The sequence below is a fragment of the Ranitomeya variabilis genome, chromosome 8, assembly GCF_051348905.1.
Source record: "Ranitomeya variabilis isolate aRanVar5 chromosome 8, aRanVar5.hap1, whole genome shotgun sequence".
NCBI classification, from domain to species: domain Eukaryota; kingdom Metazoa; phylum Chordata; class Amphibia; order Anura; family Dendrobatidae; genus Ranitomeya; species Ranitomeya variabilis.
The window spans coordinates 82,744,178-82,768,691 of NC_135239.1; the positions used below are offsets into that span (position 1 = coordinate 82,744,178).

The following is a 24,514-nucleotide window of genomic DNA, read 5'->3' on the forward strand; positions in this document are numbered from 1 at the left end:
GAGATTTACAAAGGTAAACCAACCCTTAACAATTTATAGCACAATTCCCATGACATGCCGTCATAGGGAATAGAGAGAGCAGCATTCAAGCTGCTATTTCCCTTCTTTCCTTCCCTGCTATTAGGAATGCAATATTTATTGCAAAAAGATATAAATTATTTCTTATATTCCGCATCTTGGGCGAAGGTTGTCCGACAAGCCAGAGATTTAGACTTGGGGATAGAATTACCGGCAGATGTATACGGGAAGCCGTGCTGCTACTAAACGCAACAGGTCTGAAGTCCCAGACACCATCTTTACCGACCATCGTAATCATGACACGAACGGACACATGTAAAGGCACTGTATACACCTTGCAATTCCTTTACTCCGGCATCAGCGGTGCTTACCCATTATACAGAACCTTCCGGAAGAACATGTAAAATATTAATAGGGAATCCGCTTCTCAAGATCTGACTGTAACAGAGCAATCACAGGAGTTTTCTGCTTCTGGTTTTGTAAAAATCCACATATTGCTGAAGATGTGTCATATCCGATACCAGATTAAAGACATTTTCCAGTATTTCTAATTGTGAAAACATAGCGTATGGTGAAGTCATATTTTTAACATATTTTTTTTTACAGAAGACCTGGTCAATGATGTGTCAGGACTATAATTGGTCAGTTACAGAAAGTATGTATGGTATCCGGCTAATTATCTGTAGAAGACCCTGGGCACACCAGACACGGCACAACAGACCCCCTGTGACTGTAGTCTGTTTACAGGATGGACCGCCATTGTCTGACAATAGCCTAGCATCGGCACTGCTGCTCTCCCTATAGTGAGACTGCTCAGATGGCACTGCTCTAGGCACCATGTACCCATCACCCTCCGCCATCACTGGGGAAAGACGACCGATAGTAAGGTCAAGTAACAAAACCGGAAAATAAACCGGATGAGCTTCTGTGCATCCGCGGCTGTAACATATCTACCGTTATCCCAGGGTACCATACAGCCCGCCACCATAATAACGACTGTACTACAGGGATCGGGTAAGTGGCAGTTAGTAAAAAAAAAAATAACTCTGCTACCCAAGATGTCTGGAGTATAAGGACAGAAGTGAGATAGTTAGGGTATGTTCACACAAAGGTTTTTTCAGATGGGTTTGGGGTGGGTCCACTCCGAAACCTGAGCACTCAAATATACGTAACGTATGCATTTCTACATAAAGACGACTTGCCGTGCATATGTTCAGGATTTTTAATTGCTTCAGGTTCCCAATGACACCAAGTGGTTAAAAGAAGTGACCGTTGGTCAAAAATGTTCTGGACTAAACATTATTAAAGAAGTTAATAGGAAAGCTCAGAAGACTCCCAGGCATCTTTTTGATCATCAGTTCAGATCGTTTTGTTAGCATTTTTGAATAAAAAAAAAATAGTAAGTTTTTCATTGTTGAATGGAATTTAAAAAAATCCTGAAAAACAGCAGTAAAAAAGACGCCTCAAAATTGCTGAAAAAGAAACTGCCTGCGGTCAAAGACCAGCAACAACGTTAACGATGAAATCAGGATTACAGAACGGCAGAGAAAAGGAGCAATTCCTGAAGCAGCTTCTGCTTGAAAAACAGATGTTTTTGGCCAACGGAAGAAGACATTGGTCATGATTTCAAACAATTTCATCAGAATTTTGAATAAATTACTTTCAAAAATTGCACAGCTTTGGTATAACTTTAGAGTTGTGCAAAAATGTAGCCACTTGTGGGGTTTTCAAACCAGTTTCTCCAAAATGTGGGGAGCAGGGGTGGGAGGTGTGACCCCACTGCTCATGTAATTCATGACAAGCGGAGATGTACATTACGCCAGTATTTTTAGTCCAGTTGGGGACTTGAGCAAAATTTTGGCAAAGACTAAGAACTGTTGTTCGAAACGCCTCTGCCCACATTACAGTCCAATATGGAGGTTGTTTATGATATGTAACTTTTTTCTGAAAGATATTTTTCTAATAAAGATTTAATTTTTTTTTTTTTTAATGGACCTTTCTGACCTGGATTATATCTTCATGATTCACTTGCTCCTGCTACACTGCAGCTTTCGTGCTTGGCTTCTGGGACCGACAGATGGGTGAGCTGGCTTTTTTCTATATTTTTTCTTAAAGGTAACCTGTCACCCCCCAGGCGTTTGTAACTAATGCTGCATTCTGACAAGGTGGCTCTTTTAGTTCTTGTTCCAGGCACTGCTGAAAGAATCGGTTTTGAAATTTGTTCCTCATACCGTGAACTCGCCAGGGAGGCAGGTCTTTCCCCCCCCGAATCCAGACGCCTCTCAGCCGTCAATCATGGCCTCTGCACGCCAGGCGCCGCCTCCTCTTCCTTCATTATCGTCCCGGGCGCCTGCGCTGTTATTTTTTTTTCAGGCATGCGCAGTTGCGCTGCCCTTCGAGCTTACAGCGCAGGCGCCGGGGACGATAATGAAGTAAGAGGAGGCAGCACCCGGCACGCAGAGGCCATGAGTGACGGATGTGAGGCGTCTGGATTAGGGGGGAAAGACCTGCCCTCGGGACAATTTCACAGGTATGAGGGACAAACTTCAAAAGTGATTATTGCAGCAGTGCCAGGGACCCGAACTAAAAGAGCCACCTTGTCAGAATGCAGCATCAGTGCCTGGGGGGGGGGGGGTGAAAGGTTCCCTTTAATATATCAAAATGGTTCGATAGAAAAACTGTTACCAATAACAACTGATCGAAAACCATGTTTCATTCCATTTTTAAGAAATGAAGGCTAAGCTCTGATTAGTTGCACAAAGCTTGATTTTTTTTACTCCCACAAAACTTTTTATTACCTAAACTTGTATAAATGTGTATGTAATACAGTACAAGAGGGGTAATATTTTCACCGTTCACCATCTTCTCCAGTTTACAGCACCGCTCCTGTCCTCTTCTTACCACTCTATTCCACTCCCCGTTATACTGGGATCTATGTGAGGGCTGAAAGTGGGTTTATAATGTAAGGCTATGTAGCGCTAGAACGAGGCTTCACAGACCTACATTGTAACAGCGTCTTCTGGCTCACACATAGACCCCAGTGTGATATGGCAAGTCTTGTGAATGAGAAGAGGACCTGAGTGGTGCTGGAAATCAGGGAAGATGGCGATTGGCGGGAATATTATCGCACTTACACTGCATTTCACATACATTTACACAGGAGTAGGCAATACAAAGTCTTGTGGAAGTGTTTCTTTAAACAGCATTAAGTTATATCTCATTAGTGCTTTTTCTTTGTCCAGACTCCACTCCCCCTACAGCTTACACACTTTCTATTATTTTCACGCCACTCCTCTCAAGGTTTCTCAGTTTCATCATGGGTAAATCTTTTAGAGCCCATACATCGGTCTGATTCTCATGTAAGCAGCTTGCCTGGAGTTTACCAGGAGGCCACATTCCCTTTGCTTGGAAAAAAAAAAAAAAGACATAGAGGTCATTCTAGGAGGTCTGACTCTCAGAGGTCCAGTGTGTGTGTGATGATGGGGATGTTGATTTTGGATGTTCTGGAATTGTGAACTCGCAGGCCAGAATCCTCTAGTCAGTGAACCAGAAGGAAATCACTAAGCCGGAGGTCAGTCCCTCCAGTGGCTGCCACTTTTGGGTCTGATACCAGAGACCTCTTGCTTCCATAAGCCCAGAACGGTTTAGTGGCTTGCCCCAGATGTTCAGACCAGATGACTGTATGAGAGGCCTGGGAAAACTGGCATCCAGACAATGTAAAAGTGCTATTTTTATTGTCTTTTTCATTATTATAGAATAGCAGACCTTTATAATATCAAGTTTATTAAATATTTCCTTTAGCCTCCCCTCCAGCAGCCATTGAACTAATGACTGCGGAGGGAAAATGTGCGGTGGCGCTCAAGTCCGTGCATTACCCCCCTGTCAGTATTGTCTGCACATTGCACAGAGCTTTCCTAACTGGGGCTGCGTCACACATGGCAGGTGCAGAGAAAGATGTGGCCACACCAAAGCCCCTCTGTAGTGGGGAGATATATGGACAGGACATTGCTGCAATGTAGGAGTGCCCAGCTAAATGGGCGCCAGAAGGAGGGAGGACATTTTTTAACAAACATTGAATTATAAATTCATCTTATTATTTTAGAATTAGAAAGCTAAATAAAATGTTATATCCCAGATTACCCATACATTAAATCAGACCCACTGTGTGAATAACAGGTGGATTTCCATCAGGCATGGGATAGGAAAATCACATTTAACAAGTGAGTAACCTGCATGTGTGGCTGGTTGTTATCTGAATGCACAGATTTGCTTGTCCTCATACCCACATGTACACAAGACAGCTGCAAATTAAAATAATAGCAATTAAAAAAGTACCTTTGAAATACCGTACCACAACATAATAAAATAATTATATCAACTTTTTTGGCCTTGTAGGGCTGTTTCCATAGTCAGTTTTTGTGGCAAATTATTCTATGATATGACTCAAAATTGTTGGGGTTCAGAAGATCAACTGATCATGAAAACGTGTCGGTCTCGGTGGAGAAGTGGCCATATTGTGAGATGGAGCGTGTAGGTTTCTGAAGCTCCCAGAGATATCACTGATTGACACATCATCAGAGCTGATCGCAGGAAACAACCCGTTTACTACCAGGTGGAATAAAGTGACGTAATAGCACACACCAAAGCTAGAGCAGACAGAGAAGCTTCTGTCATAATTCTAAGTAACCGAAGCATCCACTCCACAGTGCAGACCCACGGACAGAGAATGAGATGAAAAAGAACTAACAAGTCTGTGAAATGGTCAGGTGTAACAGAAATTCAATGGATTCCTCCCGGAGGACTGAAATGATTCATCTAGGACACTTTGTGACACAGTAGTTATACCAGGGACATTTCCATTCCCCTTCTTCTAACTTTCACAATTATTCTGGGAGCTGACACAAATAACCTCAAAGACGGGAAATATGTTCGAGAGGACTATTTGGACTTTGATCACCGTTTGACTCAATGTCCTCTTTTTCCCATGGCACATGAGTATCTAAACTCTTATATGGAAGCTCATCATTGGATATCTTGATGCTGTATACTGCTCCCTCATCTGGTCTGCAGAAAAGAGAAGTGGGACGTCCAGTTGTTCCAGGCACTGCCATCTCATGGAGAACCATTTTGGGAAATTCTGATCTGCGTCTGTCGAAGTCTTTGCAAGATGCCTCCCCTCTTTTTTGTTGGTAGGTGGTGGTAGAGACAGGTTTTCTGTAAAGGACACTGTCATCCTGGCCATAATTCCAATTTTGTCCAGAATCCAGGCATAGTGATGTCAGGTTGTTCTCACTGGGAGTATTTGGCTTTTTCTGGGGATGACAAAAACCCAATGTTGTTAAACGATCAAATATGGGTCCCTAAAAATGGTGAGGAACTGCAACACATACAAATCGAGATGAAAGCATTAATTATCATGAAGGATTTAAAGGGAACCTGTCACCCCCAAAATCCAAGATGAGCTAAGCCCACCGGCATCACGGGCTTATTTACAGCTTTCTGTAATGCTGTAGATAAGCCCCCGATGTATCCTGAAAGATGATAAAAAGAGGTTAGATTATACTCACCCAGGGGCGGTCCCGTCCGATGGGCATCGCGGACCTGTCCAGGGCCTCCCATCGTCTTATGATGACGTCCACTTTTTGTCTTCACGCTGCGGCTCCGGCGCCCTGTTGAGGGCAGAGCAAAGTACTGAAGTGCGCATGCGCCGGGAAAGGTCAGAGAGGCCCGGCGCCTGCGCACTGCAGTACTTTGCTCTGCCCTCAGCAGGGCGCCGGAGCCGCAGCGTGAAGACAAGAAGAGGACGTCATCCTATGAAGATGGGAGGCCGCGGACCGCAGCGGGACCGCCCCTGGGTGAGTATAATCTAACCTCTTTTTCTCATCTTTCAGGATACATCGGGGGCTTATCTACAGCATTACAGAATGCTGTAGATAAGCCCCTGATGCTGGTGGGCTTAGCTCATCTTGGATTTTGGGGGTGACAGGTTCCCTTTAACAAGATATTATGGCCATCATTGTACCGTGCTGAAAGCAACAGGTAGGAAAGAAGCCACAAGGATGTCATACCCAATATAGATGGACAGAGGCGAGTTTACAGCATTTCAAAAAAATTCTCACGGTGAACTGCGGTGAACTCACCTCTCACCGGAGGAAGGTCACCGCAGTTTAGCCCAGCTGACAATGCAGTTTTCAGCCTGGCAGGTCGCATCTTGGCACCGTCTAGGTTGAAAACTAGTTATCACCAGACATGGATTACAGCATCTTGTTTTTTACTTTTGTTTTATTACAGGATGCAAGGGATTCAATGCAATGGGCATTAGGTGAGTATAACTTTATTTCTTAGTTTTAAATAAAAAAAGGAAGACTATGCTTTGTCTTATTTCTAATAAACCACCAAAAAAAGAACACCTTCACATAAGGCCAATAAAATCCACATAATCTTTATTAAACATTATAAAAACAACCAATATAGATATAAAGGTATATAACCACAGGCACAGGCAAATAAAGGGTGGGAAACCCCAGGTGGTAACCTCAAAATATGGTATATAAACAAATGACAATTATATATTCAAACAACACTGTGTGACCATGTACGATCCAGCACAAAAAGTGACAATAATATAGTAGTAATACAAGTGTATATAAGAGAACAATGACATAATATAATTACCAATGAAGTACTCCTGGGGCCCCACCAAACCCGACGCGCGTTTCGCACTGAAATGCTTCGTCCAGGGACCCCTGGACGAAGCATTTCAGTGTGAAATGCGCGTCGGGTGTGGTGGGGCCCCAGGAGTACTTCATTGGTAATTATATTATGTAATTGTTCTCTTATATACACTTGTATCAAAAACTAGAGAACATGGAGTACAAAAACACCAGCGAATTTGAAAAGGTAAAAACAATAATTTTATTATTACATTTAAAACATACAAAAACGACCCAATCAAAGTAAATAATACAGAAAAGAGGAAAAATACTGGGAACCTACTAGCACAGCAGGCTAAATGGACCAGTAATGCAATATATGTAAGGGCAGGTGCAGCAAAGCCAAATGTGGGGGGAGGAGAAATAAATAGGTAAAACATCCAGGCTGTGCGCATAAACCTCTATGGATGCTACCAACAGTATAAAATCCCCAAACCCCCTATACCTATCAGTAGGAAGCCGTCACTCACCCATGAATACAAGTGTCCTAGGTCCTCCTGCTGTGGCCCCTTATTATTACTATTGTATATTGTATTACTACTATATTATTGTCACTTTTTGTGCTGGATCGTACATGGTCACACAGTGTTGTTTGAATATATAATTGTCATTTGTCTATATACCATATTTTGAGGTTACCACCTGGGGTTTCCCACCCTTTATTTGCCTGTGCCTGTGGTTATATACCTTTATATCTATATTGGTTGTTTTTATAATGTTTAATAAAGATTATGTGGATTTTATTGGCCTTATGTGAAGGTGTTCTTTTTTTGGTGGTTTGTAGCTATTTACTTCATGGCCTTAATTTAAGGATATACTTAGGTGTTTTTATTTCTAATAAAGGAAGAGCTGGGCAAAGCGCCAGATTTGGCGCATCTAATAGATGTGCCTTTTCTGGGTGGCTGCTATTTTTAGGCTGGGGGGGTCAATATCCATGGCCCCTTACCAGCCCCCAGCTGTCAGCTTTAGCGAGGCTGGTTGTCAAAAATAGGGGGCACCCCACGTCGTTTTATTTATTTAAATAATTTAAAAAACAGCATGGGGACTCTTTTATTCTTGATAACCGGCCTTGCTAATGCTGACAGCTGAGGGTTGCAGCCTGCAGATATCAGTTTTGCCTGGCTGGTTATCAAAAATACAGAGGAACCCACACTGTTGTTTCTAAATTATTTATTTACAGTGCAGGCGCCGGCTGATGAATACTTCCATCAGCCACTGCCTGCTCTCGCTGTTATTAACGGAAGCAGGCGTAGGCTGATGGGAGCAGTAGTCCCATCTGCCTGCGCCAGTGACCGGAGGTAAACTTTATACCTCCGATCAATAAAGCATCCTGGTTATCCATTCTTATTGTCATGGGATTGCAGGTCTTCTGATTCCTGGGCTCTGCCCCTTTTCTGAGCACAACTCTTATATTAATGCAGTGGTGGAGTTGCGGCTGCATCATGCTGTATGGACGTCATCACACAAGTAGAATAATCTCATAAAACTATTGCACTTACACAAATGTAAGAATAATCCTCAGGGAATAACTGGGAAATCTAACTGTGCCCTGGGTTTGTTTTATTTGCTCATACATTAAATTGATAAAATCAAAGATCAGCCATCATAAGAAAAAAGAGAGATGGATGATGACAATAGTTTATGAAACATCAACAAAAGAATATCAAACCAATACAATGTTTAGTATTAAAATATATGCTAAAAAAAAATGTATATAGAGTGAACATTTGGAAAATATGCTGGGACAAGGAGCCATGGGAATAGTCATCGAAACTTGCCTACCTTTGGTATAGGTTTTTTCGTCCACACTCAATGACTTAGATTTGGTTTGCTAATATCAAGTCCAACAAATTGAATGCATGAAAAAAACATCAATGCAACAATGAAAGTCGGAAACTATGGCAAGCATCAACTGTGCGGATAAAAAATGGTTACACACTGTAAACACACTTAGTTATATCTATATTTGTAAACCGGCCAGTAACAGAACTGACTGCACACCCATACATCATCAGCAGATGGACGTGGTACGATATCCTTAAAGCAAATTTAAAGGGGTTATCTGGAATCCGGGACTTTAATTTTATGTCCCTGTGGGGCTAAGCACTTATCGGCAGGTAAGTCTGTGCTGCCTGTGACAATCTCCTCCAGATCAGAGCGGTCACTCACAGATCCATCTGATGATTCTCCCGCTTCCTGTGACATCACATCGACAGAGAACGCCTTCTCTTCCCCTCTGCTCTGTCGACGGGGCGTCACTGCTGACATCATACTGATTGACAGCCGCCCACCTCCAGAAACCTCACCATCTAACTGCGGGAAGTTGGCTGTGGCTGTCAATCAGCATGAGATCGGCAGTGACACCCCGAGCTTCTCTGCTGATGAGGGGTCACAGGAGGCAGCAGAATCGCGGCCTGAGCCAGGAGAGATCGTCACAGGGCAGAACAGGCAGATAATTAGCAAGTACCTGCCGGTAAGTTATCAGACCCATAGAGAAAAAAAACAAGAGCCACGGATGACATCTTTAAAGGGGTTTTCCCACAAACATACGTACACTTAATCAATAGGTCTTGTAATAATAATAATTTTCACAATTGGGGGTGTTCACACTAGGCAGTTAGGTCAGGGACCCATCCGATCTGAGATTACCTTGACGTTTGGTGGATGGGCTCACATTTTTTGGCCAAATCTTGTGCTAAGCATCTCATATGTTTTTTCATAGACTTCACAAGCCTTTAACCCCTACCCGACCTTTGACGCATACGCTGCGTCATGAAAGTCGGTGCCAATCCGACCTGTGACGCAGCGTATGCGTCATGGAATGATCGCGTCCCTGCAGATCGGGTGAAAGGGTTAACTCCAATTTCACCCGATCTGCAGGGACAGGGGAAGTGGTGCTTCAGCCCAGGGGGCTTCACCCCCCCCGTGGCTACGATCGCTCTGATTGGCTGTTGAAAGTGAAACTGCCAATCAGAGCGATTTGTAATATTTCACCTAAAAAACTGGTGAAATATTACAATCCAGCCATGGCCGATGCTGCAATATCATCGGCCATGGCTGGAAATACTGAAGTGACCCCCCCACCCCACCGATCGCCCCCCCAAGCCACCGATCTGTCCCGTAGTCCCCTCCGTCCTGTGCTCCGCTCCCCTGTCCGCTCCCCCCGTGCTCCTATGTCACCCCCCCCCGTGCTCCGACGCCCCCCCCGTGCCCCGATCTCCCCCCCCTTATACTTACCTAGGCTCCCGGTTTCGGTCCGTCTTCTCCATGGGCGCCGCCATCTTCCAAAATGGCGGGCGCATGGTCAGTGCGCCCGCCGAATCTGCCAGCCGGCAGATTCGTTACAAGTACATTTTGATCGCTATGGTAGGTTCTATCACAGCGATCAAAATAAAAAAAATAATAAATAAACCCCCCCCTTTATCACCCCCATAGGTAGGGACAATAATAAAATAAAGAAAATATTTTTTTTTCTTTTTTCACTAGGGTTAGGGTTAGAACTAGGGTTAGAACTAGGGGTAGGGTTAGGGGTAGGGGTAGGGTTACGGGTAGGGTTAGGGTTATGGCATGTGTACACAGTGCGGATTTGGCTGCGGATCCGCAGCGGATTGGCCGCGGATCCGCAGCGGATTGGCCGCGGATCCACAGCGGATAGGCCACTGCAAATTCGTAGCAGTTTTCTATCAGGTTTACAGTACCATGTACACCTATGGAAAACCAAATCCGCTGTGCCCATGGTGCGGAAAATTCCGTGCAGAAACGCTGCGTTGTATTTTCCGCAGCATGTCAATTCTTTGTGCGGATTCCGCAGCGTTTTACACCTGTTCCTCAATAGGAATCCGCAGGTGAAATCCGCACAAAAAAACACTGGAAATCTGCTGTAAATCCGCAGGTAAAACGCAGTGCCTTTTACCTGCAGATTTTTCAAAAATCGTGCGGAAGAATCTCACACGAATCCGCAACGTGGGCACATAGCCTTAGGGTTAGGGTTGGAATTAGGGCTAGGGTTGGAAATAGGGTTAAGATTAGGCTTATGGTTAGGGTTACGGATAGGGTTAGGGGTGTGTTGGGGTTACAGTTGTGGTTAGGGTTGGGATTAGGGTTAGGGTTGGGATTAGGGTTAGGATTAGGGATAGGGTTGGAATTAGGGTTACGGGTGTGTTGGGGTTAGGGTTGTGGTTAGGGGTGTGTTGGGGTTAGGGTTGTGATTAGGGTTATGGCTACAGATGGGATTAGGATTAGGGGTGTGTTGGGGTTAGTGTTGAAGTTAGAATTGAGGGGTTTCCACTGTTTAGGCACATCAGGGGTCTCCAAACGCAACATGGCACCACCATTGATTCCAGCCAATCTTGCGTTCAAAAAGTCAAATAGTGCTCCCTCCCTTCCAAGCCCCGACATGCGCCCAAACAGTGGTTTACCCCCACATTTGGGGTACCAGCGTACTCAGGACAAACTGGGCAACAACTGTTGGGGTCCAATTTCTCCTGTTACCCTTGCAAAAATAAAAAAATTACTTGCTAAAACATAATTTTTGAGGAAAGAACAATTATTTTTTATTTTCACGGCTCTGCGTTATAAACTTCTGTGAAGCACTTGGGGGTTGAAAGTGCTCACCACACATCTAGATAAGTTCCTTCGGGGGTTTAGTTTCCAAAATGGGGTCACTTGTGGGGTGTTTCTACTGTTTAGGCACATCAGGGGCTCTGCAAATGCAACGTGATGCCCGCAGACCATTCCATCAAAGTCTGCATTTCAAATGTCACTACTTCCCTTCCGAGCCCTGACGTGCGCCCAAACAGTGGTTTACCCCCACATATGGGGTACCAGCACACTCACAACAAACTGGGCAACAAATATTGGGGTCCAATTTCTCCTGTTACCCTTGTGAAAATAAAAAATTGCTTGCTAAAACATCTTTTTTGAGGAAAGAAAAATGATTTTTTATTTTCACGGCTCTGCGTTGTAAACTTCTGTGAAGCACTTGGGGGTTGAACGTGCTCACCACACATTTAGATAAGTTCCTTGGGGGGTCTAGTTTCCAAAATGGGGTCACTTGTGGGGGGTTTCTACTGTTTAGGCATATCAGGGGCTCTGCAAACGTAACATGATGCCCGCAGACCATTCCATCAAAGTCTGCATTCCAAAACGTCACTACTTCCCTTCCGAGCCCCGGCATGTGCCCAAACAGTGGTTTACCCCCACATATGGGGTATCAGCGTACTCAGGAGAAACTGGACAACAACGTTTGGGGTCCAATTTCTCCTGTTACCCTTGCAAAAATAAAAAATTCTGGGCTAAAAAAATATTTTTGAGGAAAGGAAACATTTATTATTTTCACGGCTCTGCGTTATAAACTTCTGTGAAGCACTTGGGGGTTCAAAGTGCTCACCACACATCTAGATAAGTTCCCTTGGGGGTCTAGTTTCCAAAATGGAGTCACTTGTGGGGAGTTCCTACTGTTTAGGCACATCAGGGGCTCTGCAAACGCAACCTGACGCCCGCAGAGCATTCCATCAAAGTCTGCATTTCAAAACGTCACTACTTCCCTTCCGAACCCCGACGTGTGCCAAAACAGTGTTTTACCCCCACATATGGGGTATCAGCGTACTCAGGAGAAACTGGACAACAACTTTTGGGGTCCAATTTCTCCTGTTACCCTTGGGAAAATAAAAAATTGTGGGCTAAAAAATCATTTTTGAGAAAAGAAAAATTATTTTTTATTTTCATGGGTCTGCGTTATAAACTTCTGTGAAGCACTTGGGGGTTCAAAGTGCTCACCACGCATCTAGATTAGTTCCTTGGGAGGTCTAGTTTCCAAAATGGGGTCACTTGTGCGGGAGCTCCAATGTTTAGGCACACAGGGGCTCTCCAAACGCGACATGGTGTCCGCTAATGATTGGAGCTAATTTTCCATTCAAAAAGCCAAATGGCGTGCCTTCCCTTCCGAGCCCTGCCGTGCGCCCAAACAGTGGTTTACCCCCACATATGGGGTATCATCGTACTCAGGACAAACTGGACAACAAGATTTGGTGTCCAATTTCTCCTATTACCCTTGGGAAAATAAAAAATTCTGGGCTAAAAATCATTTTTGAGGAAAGAAAAATTATTTTTTATTTTCACGGCTCTGCGTTATAAACTTCTGTGAAGCACCTGGGGGTTATAAGTGCTCACTATGCATCTAGATAAGTTCCTTGGGGGGTCTAGTTTCCAAAATGGGGTCACTTGTAGGGGAGCTCCAATGTTTAGGCACACAGGGGCTCTCCAAACGCGACATGGTGTCCCCTAACGATTGGAGCTAATTTTCCATTCAAAAAGTCAAATGGCACGCCTCCCCTTCCGAGCCTTGCCGTACACCCAAACAGTGGTTAACCCCCACATATGAGGTATCGACGTACTCAGGAGAAATTGCCCAACAAATTTTAGGATCCATTTTATCCTGATGCCCATGTGAAAATGAAAAAATTGAGGCTAAAAGAAATTTTGTGTGAAAAAAAAGTACTTTTTCATTTTTACGGATCAATTTGTGAAGCACCTGAGGGTTTAAAGTGCTCACTATGCTTCTAGATAAGTTCCTTGGGGGGTCTAGTTTCCAAAATGGGGTCACTTGTGGGGGAGCTCCAATGTTTAGGCACACAGGGGCTCTCCAAACGTGACATGGTGTCCGCTAGCGATGGAGATAATTTTTCATTCAAAAAGTCAAATGGCGCTCCTTCCCTTCTGAGCCCTGCCGTGCGCCCAAACAGTGGTTTACCCCCACATATGAGGTATCAGCGTACTCAGGACAAATTGGACAACAACGTTCGTGGTCCAGTTTCTCCTTTTACCCTTGGGAAAATAAAAAATTTTTCGCTAAAAGATCATTTTTGTGACTAAAAAGTTAAATGTTCATTTATTACTTCCATGTTGCTTCTGCTGCTGTGAAACACCTGAAGGGTTAATAAACTTCTTGAATGTGGTTTTGAGCACCTTGAGGGGTGCAGTTTTTAGAATAGTGTCACTTTTGGGTATTTTCTGCCATATAGAACCCTCAAACTGACTTCAAATGTGAGGTGGTCCCTAAAAAAAATGGTTTTGTAACTTTTGTTGTAAAAATGAGAAATCACTGGTCAAATTTTAACCCTTATAACTTCCTAGCAAAAAAAAAAAGTGTTTCCAAAATTGTGCTGATGTAAAGTAGACATGTGGGAAATGTTATTTATTAACTATTTTGTGTCACATAACTCTCTGGTTTAACAGAATAAAAATTCAAAATGTGAAAATTGCGAAATTTTCAAAATTTTCGCCAAATTTCTGTTTTTTTCACAAATAAACTCAGAAATTATCGACCTAAATTTACCACTAACATGAAGCCCAATATGTCACGAAAAAACAATCTCAGAATCGCTAGGATCCGTTGAAGCGTTCTTGAGTTATTACCTCATAAAGGGACACTGGTCAGAATTGCAAAAAATGGCAAGGTCATTAAGGCCAAAATAGGCTGGGTCATGAAGGGGTTAAGCTATTGACATTTCATGTATCGCACATTTCCTTGCTTTAGTCATGTTCCTGTACGGTCAGACACGGCCATTACACAGTACACAGCAGGGCACATTTATAAGATTATCTCAGCACAGGAACATTTTAGTTAAACACATCCAATTGTGGAAATTATTATGATTCCAAGATCTATTGATTAAATGTACTTTTGTTTGTGGCACAGCCCTGTTAAGCATCATCCTACATTTTTTATGCAAGTCTACCCTCAGATAGCGCTATCCAGCTATTTTTGCTCTTCTGTGCTGGCTGGTTTTCCGCTATGGCCCAGGGCGCAGCTATAATTCAGTGACTTCAGTGTTACTGCATTGTCTAGTCCACCTCCTGTTTTTCTGGTGCTCTGGCTGCTGCTCTGTCTCTTCTCTATTCTTTACACTGCAGCTCTACTCCGTTACAGTGACTTTTCTATAGAAGAAGCAGCCTACTGCAACCTCACAAGGAACTCAGCGCACGCAGAGCTTCTTTCTAAGGCACCAAAGACTGGGAGAAAGGACATTATTCCGTAACCGGCACACATGTACTGAGGCAAAGGGGCTTTGGTAAAAGAAAGTCTAGAAGTCTAGAAGTGCGCCTTAGGGCTCAATAAAGAGTCTATTCCACTACTGAATTTGTATGTATAAAACAAGGTTTAAATGTCAAATCTCTGTATTTGGATGAGAAAATGGAACAATACAGACAGAAAGGGGAGTAGAGATCAGGAACATACCGTAACCTTATAGTCCAGATCCTCCACAGAGCGGAAGAAGTCCAGACTCTTAGCAGCGGTGAGGCGGCCTCCTCCGGGATCAGAGCTGTGCGTACTTAGCGAGTCCAAGATCTCTCCAAGAAGATCCATCTCTCCTCCCGGGCGAGACGACAGACTCACATCATCGTATGAAGCATCACTGTCGTACAAATATGCAGACGCTTCTTCACCGTCCTCTGATGATAACCTGTGCAGGGGAGATGGAGGCAATGACTACTATACAAGGACACCCCGAGCACTGGGCAGGATACATGTACAATCCTTCACCAGCAGTAATGGCAGGATACATGGAACACACATGAAGGTGTGCGGCCACTCTGAGAACACCCTACAATGATGTCAGAGTGATCTCCGGTGATAGAAGACAATATGTAAACCTCAGGGAAGGAATTCCTACACAGCCGCAGGACAATGAGCCGGAATGCGGCTAATGGTCCAGCACTTCATTCCCCGGGTGTTGCAATCATTGCAGATTTGTTCCGAAACTTAAATAACTGTATTTAATGGTCCCTTAGGGGACTTTGATCTGTGCAGATGTTGTTGTGTAGGGACATGGGGGAATTAAGCTGTGGCATCAGACATCACTATTATGAATGGTGGATCCTATGTTATCAATGTATGGATGTTATGTGTTATTGTAAACCTCCCCATGATGATAATGCGATGATTGCAGAAAAGTGATATCTACAGACTGTAAGTGTCAGCCTATTATGAAGCCCTAACCTGTGAAAATGGCAAGATTTTTTAAATACCTAGAGTAAGGATTTATTAGAAAGCATAGCCAAGATATATATGCACACTCAACCAGGAGCTATATGCACGCTCAGCCAGGAGTTATATTCACGCTCAGCCAGGAGTTATATGCACCTCTCGGGCAAGGCAGATCCAGTGATCCACCTTCTCATTTAAAGATTTTTCTCTATTTTCATGACTATGAAAATTGTACATTCACACTGAAGGCATCAAAACTATGAATTAACACATGTGGAATTATATACTTAACAAAAAAGGGTGAAACAACTGAAAATATCTTATATTCTAGGTTCTTCAAAGTAGCCACCTTTTGCTTTGATGACTGCTTTGCACACTCTTGGCATTCTCGTGATAAGCTTCAAGAGGTAGTCACCGGGAATGGTTTTCACTTCACAGGTGTGCCCTGTCAAGTTTAATAAGTGGGATTTCTTGCCTTATAAATGAGGTTGGGACCATCAGTTGTGTTGAGCAGAAGTCTGGTGGATACGCAGCTGATAGTCCTACTGAATAGACTGTTAGAATTTGTATTATGGCAAGAAAAAAGCAGCTAAGTAAAGAAAAACGAGTGGTCATCATTATTTTAAGAAATGAAGGTCAGTCAGTCCAAAAAATTGGGAAAACTTTGAAAGTGTCCCCAAGTGCAGTGGCAAAAACCATCAAGCGCTACAAAGAAACTGGCTCACATGAGGACCGCCCCAGGAAAGGAAGACCAAGAGTCACCTCTGCTTCTGAGGATAAGTTTATCCGAGTCACCAGCCTCAGAAATCGCAGGTTAACAGCAGCTCAGATTAGAGACCAGGTCAATGCCACACAGAGTTCTAGCAGCAGACACATCTCTACAACAACTGTTAAGAGGAGACTTTGTGCAGCAGGCCTTCATGGTAAAATAGCTGCTAGGAAACCACTGCTAAGGACAGGCAACAAGCACAAGAGACTTGTTTGGGCTAAACAACACAAGGAATGGACATTAGACCAGTGGAAATCTGTGCTTTGGTCTGATGAGTCCAAATTTGAGATCTTTGGTTCCAACCACCGTGTCTTTGTGCGACGTAGAAAAGGTGAACGGATGGACTCTACATGCCTGGTTCCCACCGTGAAGCATGGAGGACGAGGTGTGATGGTGTGGGGGTGCTTTGCTGGTGACACTGTTGGGGATTTATTCAAAATTGAAGGCATACTGAACCAGCATGGCTACCACAGCATCTTGTAGCGGCATGCTATTCCATCCGGTTTGCGTTTAGTTGGACCATCATTTATTTTTCAACAGGACAATGACCCCAAACACACCTCCAGGCTGTGTAAGGGCTTTGACCAAGAAGGAGAGTGATGGGGTGCTATGCCAGATGACCTGGCCTCCACAGTCACCAGGTCTGAACCCAATCGAGATGGTTTGGGGTGAGCTGGTCTGCAGAGTGAAGGCAAAAGGGCCAACAAGTGCTAAGCATCTCTGGGAACTCCTTCAAGATTGTTGGAAGACCATTCCTGGTGACTACCTCTTGAAGCTCATCAAGAGAATGCCAAGAGTCTGCAAAGCAGTCATCAAAGCAAAAGGTGGCTACTTTGAAGAACCTAGAATATAAGACATAATTTCAGCTGTTTCACAGTTTTTTGTTAAGTATATAATTCCACATGTGTTAAGTCATAGTTTTGATGCCTTCAGTGTGAATATACAATTTTCATAGTCATGAAAAGACAGAAAAATCTTTAAATGGGAAGGTGTGTCCAAACTTTTGGTCTGTACTGTATATGCACGCTCAGCCAGGAGCTATAAGCACGCTCAGCCTGGAGCTATATGCACCTCTCGGGCAAGGCAGATCCAGTGATCGGTGGGAGTCTCAGGACCCCAAACTCGACTAATATGGTTGAATTATAATGAAATATGAAAATACATGATAAAGGTTTAGTTCCTCTGTATTCAGCAGTGTGTCATATCGATGGTAGCAATTTATGGAAAAGGAATATTCTCATTTATTCCAAGTATACTTTCTACAGCTTTATTTCCATCGCTGAATAATGCTAGCTATTTAGCGCCACAAGGCTTCCTTGTTTTCCCCTCATCCATCAGATGTCTACCTGCAATCAAAACTCGTCAACCCAGTAAATCCAAGGAATACAAAATCCCATTTGTATAAATAATGCCATTGACGTGTGTAAAAATGATTCTCGCGAGCTTTTGGAAAAGATTGAAAAGCATTTCTGATGTTGTCAAGATAACATGTTCCTCCTACTCTGGGGTTGTGCAGTGTTACTCACTTGCTGGCGCTGTCACCGGTGTCTGAATCCTCCAACCCAGAGTTATGGTTTGCTGTGCTGAGTAGCTGTCGACTCATCCGTGTCTGAACGGGAAAAAAAAGAAGATCACTTAAAAAGTTGTAAAACAATTTTAAAGTGGACAGAAAACTATTTTATAGTGCAGGAATCACAGCTTGGAAGGGATTGACAAGAGCAATGTACAAGAAAAATTAAAAGCTCAGGTGTTACATATTTTGACCACAAGAGGGCAGTGAATGATCTACTAATGCACTAAGCAGCTGTGGCTTCGTGCGCTGCGGTTATCGCCAACATGGCGTGATTGTAATACGCCATCGCATACGCTAAATCCAGGATTAACTGTGTGCGCGCAGTGATAGCATCTACAAAACCACTCATTAAGTGAAAAGCAGCATATTTCACCTTAATCACGGTGGACGGATTAAAAACCATGTAGCTTTAGGGATTTATAAATCATTTGCAGAGCAGACTGAACAGAGATTGTCATTACTTAACCCATTCAGACAACAACTAATCATTTAAATACTCATTTATTAGCTCTCTAAGAGTGATGTTAACGTGTCAGTATCCCAAATACATATATCTGCCCGACACAGCGCCCCAGCTACGGGCAAAGCGGGCATTTAGGGGAGCAAAGTTTCATTGCGTATGGTTCATAACTAGGTTTTTCTTTCATTTTCTGGCATGGTGGTGCAATGAAGCACTGAGGGGGTTACTTTCCATAATGCATGTTCCCCCGTGGCGGTGGCAGAGCTACAGAAATGATACTAGTTTTTTCAGATCTAATTGGGGATTTTTTTGAGCAGAATGTTGACATTTTCACAAGCGCTGCCAGGCTAACGAGGAAGTCACCATTGCTAATTAGGGAAGCACAGAGGAGAGGAGACCAGATTATGGGGAATAGTGTCAGTATGACAGAAAACAACTTCAAACCAGCCCCGCGCCGCCTCGGTGGGAAAGGCGATTCTGGGGGAGAGAAGTCAGGGATGTGCTGCGGACTGCGGGCGCTCCACCGTTCCCGCTAGCCCAGGCCTAATGAACATCAAATGCCGGGGAACTCGGATATCTGCTCCTGAGCAGTGGAGACTAGGACGTCACCCAATTAAAACATTTCATCAGAGAGGAGATAAATGTCCGCTGTGCATCTGCAAACACTTGGTGAAGGGGTCCTCTCACTAAACACAGACCAGCAGGGATTAAGTGGTGGAGGGGAGTGGGCACTGCCATATGTCTCCTGGCACTGACCATACTGAACCTCGGAGCAAAGCAGCACAGGGTCACCCAGGAGCCTACGGGCTCCAGCAGGGTCTCGCTAACACAAGGCTCACCTGTCTGGGGTCGCTGAGGCGAGCCACTAACTAAAGGCTCAGAAAAGGCTTTTATAATAAACGGATGGGGTTTATTGGGTGGTGGTGGGGCATACAAGTTCCAGAAATTTACCAAGCCCACAGCCGGCACACAGATTTCACACTCTGGTGCATGGGCAGCCCAAATATTCAGGTGTGTGACTCTGCTGAATTTGGCACATTTTATTCAAGGGCAAGAAAATGTCAGCTTTCTGCAATCACCACTAGGGGGAGCTCAGATAACACATCCATTGTAAAGGCTGCCTAAGCCTTACTGGAGGCGCTTTATTATATATATATATATATACACACACACACATATATATATATTATACATACACACATATACAGGTGCTTCTCACAAAATTAGAATATCATCAAAAGATTAATTTATTTCACTTCTTCAATACAAAAAGTGAAACTCATATATTATATAGCAGAAGTGTCAAACTGCATTCCTCGAGGGCCGCCAACAGGTCATGTTTTCAGGATTTCCTTAGCATTCCACAAGGTGCTGGAATCATTCTGTGCAGGTGATTAAATTATCACCTGTGCAATACAAGGAAATACTGAAAACATGACCTGTTGGCGGCCCTCGAGGAATGCAGTTTGAGACCTCTGTTATATAGAGTCATTACTAACAGAGTGATCTATTTCAAGTGTTTATTTAGGTTAATGTTGATGATTATGGCTTACAGCCAATGAAAACCCAAAAGTTGTTATCTCAGTAAATTAGAATACTTTATAACACCAGCTTGAAAAATGATTTTAAAATCTGAAATGTTTTCCTGCTGAAATGTATGTTCAGTAAATGCACTCAATACTTGGTCGGGCTCCTTTTGCATCAATTACTGCATCAATGCAGCATGGCATGGAGGCGATCAGCCTGTGGCACTGCTGAGGTGTTATGGAAGCCCAGGTTGCTTTGATAGCAGCCTTCAGCTCATCTGCATTGTTGGGTCTGGTGTCTCATCTTCCTCTTGACAATACCCCATAGATTGTCTATGGTGTTACAGTCAGGAGAGCTTGCTGCCAATCAAGCACAGTGATACTGTTGTTTGTAAACCAGGTATTGGTACTTTTGGCAGTGTGGACAGGTGCCAAGTCCTGCTGGAGAACGACATTTCCACCTCCAAAAAGCTTGTCGGCAGAGGGAATCATGTAGTGCTCTACAATATCCTGGTAGACGGCTGCACTGACTTTGGTCTTGATAAAACACAGTGGACCTACACCAGCAGATGACATGGCTCCCCAAACCATCACTGATTGTGGAAACTTCACACTAGACCTCAAGCAGCTTGGATTGTGGCCTGTCCACTCTTCCTCCAGACTCTGGGACTTTGATTTCCAAATGAAATGCACAATATACTTTCATATGAAAACAACACCTTGGGCCACTGAGCAACAGTCCAATTCTTTTTCTCCTTGGCCCAGGTAAGACGATTCTGTATTTTCGTGACTATGAAAATTGTACATTCACACTGAAGGCATCAAAACTATGAATTAACACATGTGGATTTATATACTTAAAGGGAACCTACCACCCCGTTTTTTAAAAATGAGATAAAAATAGTGTGAAATAGGGGCAGAGCTGGGCTTTACATTAGGGCCTTTTCGGTGCCTTTACACCCCCGTTAGGCTGCCCAAATACCTTTGTGAAGTGGCCGTTTTCTGCTGTCACTCAAGTGGGTCAGGTCGGATGGGCATGGTCACAGCGCTGTTTGTCCCCCAGGATCCTGCTCATCATTACGTTGGTGGCGTAGTGGTGTGCGCATGTCCAGCAGGCGAATCCACTGCCCAGGAGATGAATAACGGCGCGGTCTTCGCTATTCAGCCGTTTACCGGTGGGCGCGGCCATCTTTCCTGTGGCCGCGCCTGCGCAGATGGAGCTCTCTGCTGCCCGGGACTTCAGGAAAATGGCCGCCGCGATCTCCATCTGCGCACGCGCGGAAACCCGCGGCCATTTTCCTGAAGTCCCGGGCAGCAGAGCGCTGAATAGCGAACGGCTGAATAGCGAAGACCGCGCCGTTATTCATCTCCTGGGCAGTGGATTCGCCTGCTGGACATGCGCACACCACTACGCCACCAACGTAATGATGAGCAGAATCCTGGGGGACAAACAGCGCTGTGACCACGCCCATCCGACCTGACCCACTTGAGTGACAGCAGAAAACGGCCACTTCACAAAGGTATTTGGGCAGCCTAACGGGGGTGTAAAGGCACCGAAAAGGCCCTAATGTAAAGCCCAGCTCTGCCCCTATTTCACACTATTTTTATCTCATTTTTAAAAAACGGGGTGGTAGGTTCCCTTTAACAAAAAAGTCTGAAACAACTGAAATTATGTCTTATATTCTAGGTTCTTCAAAGTAGCCACCTTTTGCTTTGATGACTGCTTTGCACACTCTTGGCATTCTCTTGATGAGTTTCAAGAGGTAGTCACCGGGAATGGTCTTCCAACAATCTTGAAGGAGTCCCAGAGATGCTTAGCATTTGTTGTCCCTTTTGCCTTCACAATGCGGTCCAGCTCACCCCAAACCATCTCTACTGGGTTCAGGTCTGGTGACTGTGGAGGCCAGGTCATCTGGCATAGCACCCCATCACTCTCCTTCTTGGTCAAATAGCCCTTACACAGCATGGAGGTGTGTTTGGGGTCATTGTCCTGTTGAAAAATAAACGATGGTCCAACTAAACGCAAACCGGATGGAATAGCATGCCGCTGCAAGATGCTGTGGTAGCCATGCTGGTTCAGTATGCCTTCAATTTTGAATAAATCCCCAACAGTGTCACCAGCAAAGCACCCCCACACCATCACACCTCCTCCTCCATGCTTCACGGTGGGAACCAGGCATGTAGAGTCCATCCGTTCACCTTTTCTACGTCGCACAAAGACACGGTGGTTGGAACCAAAGATCTCAAATTTGGACTCATCAGACCAAAGCACAGATTTCCACTGGTCTAATGTCCATTCCTTGTGTTGTTTAGCCCAAACAAGTCTCTGCTGCTTGTTGCCTGTCCTTAGCAGTGGTTTCCTAGCAGCTATTTTACCATGAAGGCCTGCTGCACAAAGTCTCCTTTTAACAGTTGTTGTAGAGATGTGTCTGCTGCTAGAACTCTGTGTGGCATTGACCTGGTCTCTAATGTTAACCTGCAATTTCTGAGGCTGGTGACTCGGATAAACTTATCCTCAGAAGCAGAGGTGACTCTTGGTCTTCCTTTCCTGGGGCGGTCCTCATGTGAGCCAGTTTCTTTGTAGCGCTTGATGGTTTTTGCCACTGCACTTGGGGACACTTTCACAGTTTTCCCAATTTTTCGGACTGACTGACCTTAATTTCTTAAAGAAATGATGGCCACTCATTTTTCTTTACTTACCTGCATTTTTCTTGCCATAATACAAATTCTAACAGTCTATTCAGTAGGACTATCAGCTGTGTATCCACTGGACTTCTGCACAACACAACTGATGGTCCCAACCCCATTTATAAGGCAAGAAATCCCACTTATTAAACCTGACAGGGCACACCTGTGAAGTGAAAACCATTCCCTGTGACTACCTCTTGAAGCTGATCAAGAGAATGCCAAGAGTGTACAAAGCAGTCATCAAAGCAAAAGGTGGCTACTTTGAAGAACCTAGAATATAAGACATAATTTCAGTTGTTTCACACTTTTTTGTTAAGTATATAATTCCACATGTGTTAATTCATAGTTTTGATGCCTTCAGTGTGAAAGTACAATTTACATAGTCATGAAAATACAGAAAAATCTTTAAATGAGAAGGTGTGTTCAAACTTTTGGTCTGTACCATATATATATTATATATATATATATATATATATATATATATATATATATATATATATATATATATATATATATATATATATATATATATATATATATAAAAATATATGTGTATATATATGTGTATATATATATATATATATATATATATATATATATATATATATATATATATATATATATATATATATATATATATATACACACACACTCACACACATATCTATCTATCTATAAACACACACATATAGTCTTAGCTATTATCAGGGCATATATGGTTACTTTGACAATCCCAATAGCACTTGTAATAACTGTGCCCATGCCCATAAATGCCCAGTAAATGTGGTGCAGCTTTCGGCCACAGGTTCCCAGTTGTGAACTCTATAGGATATAGATGAGGTTGCTCTTGGAGTGACCTAGAATTAGAGGTTTTGCCCCCATGATGTCCCATATGTCCTCACCTGAGAGAGTTTCCGCTTCTCAAAGCTAAGTTGCTTTGCGTGGTTTAAAGGGAAGGTATTAGAGTTCAAGGACTCCAACCCGTCCATAGAACTTTCCTCCTCAATTTCCTGTAACAGATGCACCAAACACATATAAAGCATGCAGAACACATGCGGTTAGTGACATGCAGCATACACAAGCATTTTATTGAATTTGTCTATAGTAAATATTTTAAGGGGACAAAACTAATCCTTTTTTTTTTGCTGGACACAGAAGTCAATCAGATTGTAGCTTTCTTTTGTATAGCGCAGAATGGTCATTATAGGCCTCCATCTGATAGGTCACCATAACTACAGTTGCTCCTGTTTCCAAATATATTATTTTCTATTGTGTTTCTATTGACCCCTTATCAAGGGACATTACACCCTAAACAAGGAAATATCTATCATCAAATATACACATCTTGTTGCATCCATTGTGGATGGGGTTGTCCATCTTTGGGAATATTTTTTCTTACTTAAATGTATGAGTTCTTGCAATTGGGTTTCAATAAAAATTCTGCACTGTTTTACTTCTATGGTCTCGTTGTACTTTGTATTGTTGGCTGCAGAATGGGTTAACTGAGAATCTGTCAGTGATTTCTTTCTGACGGCCCAATGGCAGCGTTTCTATCTCTTATAGGTCAGTTTTCTTTTCTCTTAGCTCATGTATGATCACAGATGACAACATAGTTGTATGAGCAGGAAGCAAAAATCAAAATGGTGCAAAATTTGTTATGAAGCGGAATTGCAAAAATGTCTTTTAGCCTCAAATAAATGGATTTATGTAAGTAAAAATTTCCCCAGGGGAGGGCAACCCCACACACCTTGGACTTGTTGAGCAATCAGTGGCACCAA

At 43.5% G+C, this 24,514-nt stretch overlaps 1 protein-coding gene and 1 long non-coding RNA gene across 7 annotated transcripts in view; one reads left to right on the forward strand and one right to left on the reverse strand.

Annotated features, from left to right (window-relative positions):
* Window positions 1-4,602: 4,602 nt before the first annotated feature.
* Window positions 4,603-24,514, reverse strand: part of DENND1B (DENN domain containing 1B) — a 246,050-nt gene continuing 226,138 nt past the window's right edge. For 3 of the 6 annotated variants that reach the window (XM_077278453.1, XM_077278450.1, XM_077278449.1), the window contains 4 exons: window positions 23,639-23,746; window positions 18,016-18,098; window positions 14,971-15,196; window positions 4,603-5,330 (listed from right to left, as the gene is read on the reverse strand). In XM_077278453.1, the coding sequence (XP_077134568.1) occupies window positions 4,929-5,330; window positions 14,971-15,196; window positions 18,016-18,098; window positions 23,639-23,746 (819 nt within the window). In that variant the 3' untranslated portion in view covers window positions 4,603-4,928. Of the gene's footprint in view, window positions 5,331-8,513; window positions 8,563-14,970; window positions 15,197-18,015; window positions 18,099-23,638; window positions 23,747-24,514 lie in introns of all 6 variants that reach the window. The other 3 variants (XM_077278455.1, XM_077278454.1, XM_077278451.1) reach the window with 3 other exon arrangements.
* LOC143788647 (uncharacterized) lies at window positions 9,066-14,863 on the forward strand. Its single transcript, XR_013218695.1, has 2 exons — window positions 9,066-9,204; window positions 14,662-14,863. It is a non-coding gene; the product is annotated as an uncharacterized LOC143788647 (long non-coding RNA).